This window comes from Cicer arietinum, chromosome 4, assembly GCF_000331145.2.
Source record: "Cicer arietinum cultivar CDC Frontier isolate Library 1 chromosome 4, Cicar.CDCFrontier_v2.0, whole genome shotgun sequence".
In the NCBI taxonomy this organism is placed as follows: Eukaryota; Viridiplantae; Streptophyta; class Magnoliopsida; order Fabales; family Fabaceae; genus Cicer; species Cicer arietinum.
Genome location: NC_021163.2, coordinates 30,925,149 through 30,932,859, shown reverse-complemented (window position 1 = coordinate 30,932,859; position 7,711 = coordinate 30,925,149). Strand labels below are relative to the sequence as shown.

The 7,711-nt window shown below is 29.2% G+C and overlaps 1 protein-coding gene across 11 annotated transcripts; it reads left to right on the top strand.

The window, feature by feature from the left end:
* The first annotated feature begins 1,590 nt into the window (after nucleotides 1-1,590).
* Nucleotides 1,591-5,603, top strand: LOC101513574 (uncharacterized). 11 transcript variants are annotated; one of them, XR_003470085.2, is made up of 4 exons: nucleotides 1,592-2,194; nucleotides 2,505-2,720; nucleotides 3,543-4,289; nucleotides 5,347-5,603. XR_003470085.2 is itself a non-coding variant. In XM_012719534.3 (4 exons), the coding sequence occupies exons 1-4, from the start codon at nucleotides 1,787-1,789 to the stop codon at nucleotides 5,355-5,357; spliced, it is 549 nt and encodes a 182-aa protein (XP_012574988.1). In that variant the 5' UTR covers nucleotides 1,594-1,786; the 3' UTR covers nucleotides 5,358-5,603. The 11 variants fall into 11 exon arrangements, 3 of the variants coding, with proteins under 3 accessions (XP_073224062.1, XP_012574988.1, XP_073224063.1); XR_003470087.2 differs by having other exon boundaries at nucleotides 3,543-4,372; XR_003470086.2 differs by having other exon boundaries at nucleotides 1,593-2,194; nucleotides 3,689-4,289.
* The last annotated feature ends 2,108 nt before the right edge of the window (nucleotides 5,604-7,711 follow it).

Genomic DNA, 7,711 nt, shown 5'->3' with positions numbered 1-7,711 from the left:
AACATTATCCACTTTGTGATTTATCCAAAATTAACATTGTAATTGTTTTTCTTCACAATCATATCTTTCATAATAAAAATCAACGTGTTCATCAAACATAATATGCATAACTTCATCTACAATTTAGGCCTTGAGATTTTCTAAAGTTATCTTTCACATATGAAACATCCTTAATTTATGCGAAATTATTTCAACTAATGATACATGTACCTTTGATATGTTAATGTTTTCAAAAGTTATAGACCTTCCAAATATTTGTAATCAGAGGAGGCACCATACTTTTCCATTCATGTGTACTGAGTATGCATTGTTCATGTATCAATGTTCTTTCTTGATTTTTGGGTGATATAGTAATGATTTTGGTACCCATATATGTTTGGGTCCTTAATGGTTAGTATATCTTCTTCTAGAAGATTTTTTCTTATGTTGACAACTTTTATTCAACATGACCATTCTTAAGAAATGTTCTAATATGAGACAAGAATTTGTGATCCTTTTTAAATTTTGATTCTTGTGCTTAATTTAAATTACCTCAAGAATAATAATAAAAGGAGAACGTTCTTCGTTAGTAATATAACAATAAAAACTTTGCGATATGATTAGTGTTGAGTGAGTGATAAATAAATAGAGATAAAGGAAAGAAAGTTCACACATAAAAATCACCAAACTCAAGTTAGTCCAGTCCTCACAACCGTGAGATTTTCATTATGTGCTTCATAACCAATAATGTTCTCCTTCACACCTTTTCTCTTGATCACACTTTAATCAATTACAATATTCACCTTTTCCCCTAATAAAGATTTTTACAATCACCTTTCAGTCTATAAAGGATTTTTTAACACACACACGCACACACACACACAGATATATATATATATATATATATAAGCACACCATTCTTAAATTTTTCTCTCATATCAAGCCTACCTATCACAATGCAATCTAAGATTAAATGTAGGCATTGGCCTCTAAATGATGTCAAGGACATCTTCCCAATTTCAGAGACCCGACATAATCCGTATTTTCTTGGTACTTTTAGTGTATTTTTTTCCTTTAATTTAATGTATTTTGTTTGAAGTTATTAATAAAATATATCATTTTTTTAATTATAATTATTTTTATTTATAAGATCTACAAAAAAAAAAAAAAACAGGAAATTGTTAACAAAATAGAATTAAGTTGCTAATTTATCAACAAAATAAGAGGGAGTTGTTAAAATAATATAAATTTATCTACAAAATAGAAAGAAATTGTTAACATAATATAACACATTATTTATTTTGACACACCTACTTAACCGCATTTTTTTTTCTTCAATTTAATGTATTTGATTTTATTAATAGAATTTTTTTATTTAAATATTTTTATTATTTTTTAATTTATAAAATTTATAATTTTTCAATTCTTATAATGAAAAAAAAAATTAATATTTTTATATATGGCCACATCCCTCGACCTCCTACTGTGTAGGGCAATTTAGTATATATATATATATATATTGTGTCTTTTTTGTCTACGGATAAGATGATATAATTAAAAACAAAAACTTACATACAAACTTTAGATTAAGTCTCAGATTCATCAAGTTTAAATTCATAATATAATATTAACATTTATCGGTTGAATTAAGTCATAAGAATTTATTTATATTTTTTTACACAACAACAAAAGTTGAAGATTGCGGCACATAAGTTGCGACGGTTGCCAAGGAACCGCCCCTATTTCATTGTTTGCGACAGTTCATGCGACACTTTCCTACAACCGCCACCTCAATTTGAAGAGAAACATGTTTTTCTTTTACCTCGCGCTCCATTTTCTCTTTCTGAAATTACCCCGCGTTTTATTTCACTATCTGAAATTGTTCTCGTGCTCGCTCCAAAACTATTTTCCCCCAAAACTTACAAATTATTTCTCCAAAACCTCATCAACCAATGATGCCAACATCTTAGCTGTGAACATTCCGGATTTGAAGGGAAAACCAAAGGAACAATCTTTCGAACAAGATTTGCTCGACATGCTGGAAAAGCTACAACAATTGCGTCTCGAGAAAGAGAAAACCGATGAGCTCTTGAAAGCCAAAGACGAGATCTTGAAACAAAAGGATGAAGAACTTCAAAATAGTGGCAAGGAGCAAGAAAACCTTCAGATTGAGTTTAAGAAATTACAGAAATTGAAGGAATTCAAACCCACCACGGTTAGTTAATTCGTTTCAATTTCAATTTCATTATTATTTTTTCAAAGTTTGTTTAATTTAGGGTTATTTAGGGTTTTGTCTTATTTAGGGTTTTGTCCAAATAATTATCTATAATTTTGTTTTAATCTCACTTTTCAGTCCTATAAACTACGAAATTGTATTGTAAGGACTAAAAATTAGGCACAAATACTATAAAAAAAAATGTTAAAATTTATAAAAATAAAAAACATATTTGTATATGTGATTATTTATAAGGATTAATTAAAAGAGACCCTTTTTTATTTATGTTAATTTGTATATATGATTACAGAATTTTCCTATGGTGAAAGACAAGGAACAAAAAAAGAAGGACAGGAAGGGTGCCCTGACGTGGTATTTACCTCATTTCAATGTAAATTATGAAGATCCTCATTTCAATGTTGGTTTGCTTGTATTTACCATTCATGTAAATTATGAAGATCCTCATTTCAATGTTGGTTTGCTTGTATTTACCATTCATGGAAATTATGACGATCCGACTGACGTGGTATGAGTCATGTGCACCTTTGATGTTATATTTATTGTTTTTTTGGGGTTTTTTTTTTCTTCCTGTATGGTGTCATGTTTGCTTCTGTTTTGCTTTAAGTTCTTTTGTTATATAGTCTAAGCAAAAAATGTTTGACAGGGTGCTAACCAACTTTCTTAGCGGTGGAGTCTTTATACTAGGATATTCTGTTTTGCTTTAAGTTCTTTTGTTATATAGTCGGAGCACAAAATGTTTGACAGGATGCTAACCAACTTTCTTATCGGTGGAGTCTTTACACTAGGATATAGAATTTGGCTTCTCTGAGGTGAGGGGTTTGTTCACTTTAGGTGGGAAAATTGTGGAATTATAATCGTCGATTGAAAAATCAAAGTTGTAGATTTTAAGTTTAAATAATGTTGTAGTTTGTTATAACTTTACACTTCAAAGCACACTACTCACTTTAAAGGAGACAAATTGATTAAAACTCTTTCACGCTATATGAAAATCCATTGGCCTTGGCTTGGTTTGTTCATTGCTGCATTTAAACTCGATCAATCAAGAAGAAAGATGATACGAAGAAATAATGTTTCTGGATTTTCTTTGTGTTTGTTGGAAATTATTGGTCCTTTTGATTTTTTAACATTTGACATGATCTATGCTCGGTAACTTTGTTTACAAATTTTAACTATGTCTAGAGTTGTTAGCTTTGTACTTTGCATTGTAGCAAAAATAATTCATACATAGTTGCATAAGCATGGGTTTTTATATTATGCCTAGATTGTATGTAATGCTGAAAGTTTGATTATCTTGATTTATTTATTTTGCTTGTTGGATTCCTGACAGAGAATCTCCGAATAGCTGGGTTTATACTAGGAATAATAGAAGGCCGAACAAGAGATTTAGAACTTTAACAACAACTATTGATAAAAATATAAATAGTCATGATAGCAAAATAATAACTGCTTTCAGTTTTGTCGGGATTTGTACAGTTACAAGGCAATTAGTGCATAAGAGAAGAAGCCTTATAAAGAGAAATACCATGCTGAAAAATATGCTTATTGGCAAGTAATTACAAAGGAGAAAGAGAAACTTGAGACTGAGGCAATAAAGCTCTTGGATGAGGAGCAGAAGCAAAAGACTGCTATGGAATTGCTTGAACAATATATACAATTCAAACATGAGACATAAAAGAAGAGCAACAAGACCAAGAAAGAGAAGGATCCATTGAAACCAAAGCATCCTATGTCAGCTTATTTCTTGTATACTAATGATAGGAGAGTTTCTATTCTTGCAGAGAACAAAGGTGTCTTAGAGGTTTCTACTGTCACATTTGAAGAGTGGAAAAACATGACAGAAAAACAAAAGAGACCCTATGAAGAGATGGCACATAAAAAAGAAGAGGAAGCTGCAAATCCCATGAAGGAAGAGAAAGAGCATATGAAATTTCAGAAACATGAAACCTTGCAATTGCTCAAGAAAAATTAAAAAATTGAAAACATGATCAAGGAAACAAAATTGAATCGTTAGAAGAACAAAATTTTCATGAAATCCTCAACTTTTTTCCTTTTATCATCATCAATCATACTCACGGTATACTTACTCTCTTCCTTTTCATACTTTACAGAGAAACAATACATTCTACATTTTCGGCATTTGTTGCGTTGTTTACCTTGGTATGTTCTTTGCGTCATTGCTGTATTTGTGTCATTGAGTTTAGGTTTTTTTTTTCTTCCACTTTCACATAGTTTCTCCTATTGTAATTGTTTTGTTAATTGTTGTATCTTCTATTATGTTTAAATTGTGTTTATGTTTTGTTAATTGTTGTATCTTCTATTATGTTTAAATTTTGTTTATGTTTTGTTAATTATTGTATCTTCTATTATGTTTAAATTTTGTTTAGCCACTCCATGGTTTTGTTGTGTGTTTTTAACTTTCTTTTGTGTATGAATGATTGTTCTTGTTAATGGTTTGTTACAATGTAGAATTGTTAATTTATTGTTGTGGATTGAATTTTTAATTCATGCATATTTGGTTAATAATTTGGGTACAATCACAAGTTGAAGGCTCTAGGCGATTTAAAAGTTGAATTAGTGTTTAAGTAGAGATTGTAGTGTCTATGGTTATGAGAAAGGTATGGACTCAACTATTTTGAGAAATCTTAAAAGTTGAATTTGTTGTTGTAAGATTGTAGATGTAATTCAATTTTTTAGGCTAGACGCAACTAGGTCATATCATTCTACATTTAAATTAATGTTTTTTTTTTCTAGCTCTTGAGTGATATATATACTTTGGAAAAAATCGAATGATGTGTTTGTATCAATTTTAATGCTTGCATGTTTTGAGTTTGATTGCTTGATTTTTTTTTTTGGTGGTGGTAATTGTTGTTTTAATTTGAAGACTTCTTTGTGTTAATGACTTCTTTGTTTTATTTATATTGTTGTAATTAAATCATAGATTTTGTTTTAATATTCTATTTGAGTTGTTTATTACCACTATCAAATGGAGGAATTAGTTTGATATTTGCATGTTTAGATTTGTAGCAATTGATCTTTTTTGAGTTTAATTAGTTTGATGTTAATATTATAGTCTTGACTATATGTGAAAAAGTGAGGTTGAATTTAATATGTATACTTATATGTTTTTTCAGGAAACACATAGGATTGTCAAGAGGTAGAAGACGTTCTTCTAAGTCTAGTTGTTGGTCTAATGATGGAACAACATCATTAAGGATTATCTGGATGCTCTATGAACTAAGTTTGATGTTGTTGTTTTGCATTTTCAATCACTCTATTAATGTTTTGGTTTTTTAATATTTAAACTAATTTACTTATTGTTTTGATTAATTTCAATGTATGGTTGTTACTTTTGAATATATTATATGAATTAGATTTATTTATAATTTTATATTTGTGTATTTTAGTTATGTAAATGAGATTTGAGTAATTTTTTTATTTTAATTAAAAAAATAAAAAATTAAAAAAATAATAAAAAAACAAAAAATTCAAATTTGCGACGGTTTAAACCGTCGCTAAAAGTACATAGAGGTGGTTTGTAACCGTCGCAATGCCATCTTAGAACAAAAAATAGGTGATTTAAAGACTCTATTAGAGGCGGTTAGAACTGTCGCAAACATTTGCAATAGTTGGAACGACGGTTTTTTTAACCGTCGCAAAACAGCCTCGCAACGCACGGATCTGCGATAGTTGAAAAACCGTCGCAAACATCAAACTGCAGCGGTTACAACCGCTGCAAACCCTCTTTTTAACCGCCGCAAAACGCTTTTTTTCTTGTAGTGTTAATAGCTATTATATATCTTATCCACTACTCAAAATACATATACATCATTTTGTCACACAACAATTGTTATATTTATAAAAGAAATTTATACTTAGAAGACAATCTCTTTTAGTTTCTCAATAATTTTAATTTCTATTTTTCCACTATATTTAATTGTATATATTACTCTAAATAAAAGATGTTGCATGAAGCATGTTTCAGTTAATAGCACAAAAATTTAGTTGCCAGATTGTTGAGCGACAAATTTAATATATGTTAAAAGAAACAAAATTAAAAGAGAAGTGAGAAGACTAAAGCTTGGGGTTTAGTGAAATTTGAGGAAGCCAAGTCAACAAGTATCTTGAAACACGCGTCAAAATATTTATTATGAAAAATACAATTTGAAGACATGTCGATGCAGTAGTAGTTACTAGTTAAATTAGGTGATGTGAGACTGTGAGTTATGTCCACACTGTTTTCAGGGTTGCTTCTAATTGTAAATGATTATCAATTCTCAGTGAAATTCAAAATATAACATTTCGTTTCTTGCAATTTTTCTTTTATTGTTTATGATTCATGTTTCAGCACTTAAATTCTTCGCTTATGATCCTGTTTTTCATTTAGACTTTTGCATAAAATAGTTTTGGAAAACCTTGCACGAATCATTTTATCATAATTAAACTCATTTTCAAAAAGTGTATATCGTAAACCTCGTATTATTGGATTGTTGACATGTTCATAGGTTATTCCGCTAATAAATCATTGCATTTCATGTTAAAGTATTTAACTTGCATCTTTAATTCTACTAAAAACTTTTTCGACACTCTTTTATTGCATTAAACCCTCTATTTTACAAAACCATAATTTCATCCATCTCATCATTCATTGCATTTTATACTTCCTGATTGGTTTTGGAAAATTGTTTCATTCACATCAAATATAATGAAGTTGAAATATCAAATATGCTCCATGATTAAAAAATTCAAATTAAGTATTGAATCAATTTTTTAAATTGTTAAGAATCTACTTATAAATATTCATTTGATGAGATTCTGATAGACTTCTACCAAATTTGCTAGTTTGTCCGTACAATGATTTATTTCTTCATAAATGTGAGAAACAATAAAGCCAAAAAATTTAGTAACGTTAAAACAATATTAAGTGTTTTGAAGATAAACAAATTAATTAATCTCTAATCATGATTTTGATTGTATTGCTACTTAACTTGTATTTTTGAGTGTTTTATTCAAAGATAGGTGATCAAATGCATTTATACAACAATCAACGATCACACCATGATATAAATCAAAGTAATGTGAGAAATAATAAAGCTAAAAATTTTAGTAACGTTAAGAGAATATATCCACCAATTTCTAAGCTTCTAAGGAACAACAGAGGAAGACTTAAAAACCAAAACAACCAATTGAGAATCAACTTCCAACCACAACCTATTCCATCCTCTAGAACACGCAATCTTAATAGCAGGAATAGTTTCAATAAGCTTTACATGAAAATTTGCGAGAATCCCAATAGGCAAAGGAAAACACCCTAAGGAGGCTCCCATTTACTCCCAAAAATACCCTATAGTCTAGAAAAATATGTTGGAACCAAGTTGATTTGAAAAAAATAAGCCATTAACTTGTTTTGATAATAACAAAATCGTATGTGAGAACAATTTAATGCTCCAATGTAGAATTAAAATGCCTAAGTTCGAATTCATATGTTCGGCCAATAAA

Bases quoted from the DNA above. Each gene is read 5' to 3' on its own strand.
- LOC101513574 (XM_073367961.1), top strand. From the start codon at position 1,787: ATGTTTTTCTTTTACCTCGCGCTCCATTTTCTCTTTCTGAAATTACCC. The intron at 2,195-2,504 runs GTTAGTTAATTC...ATATGATTACAG, and splicing joins AGGAATTCAAACCCACCACG to AATTTTCCTATGGTGAAAGA. The intron at 2,721-5,346 runs GTATGAGTCATG...ATGTTTTTTCAG, and splicing joins ATGACGATCCGACTGACGTG to GAAACACATAGGATTGTCAA.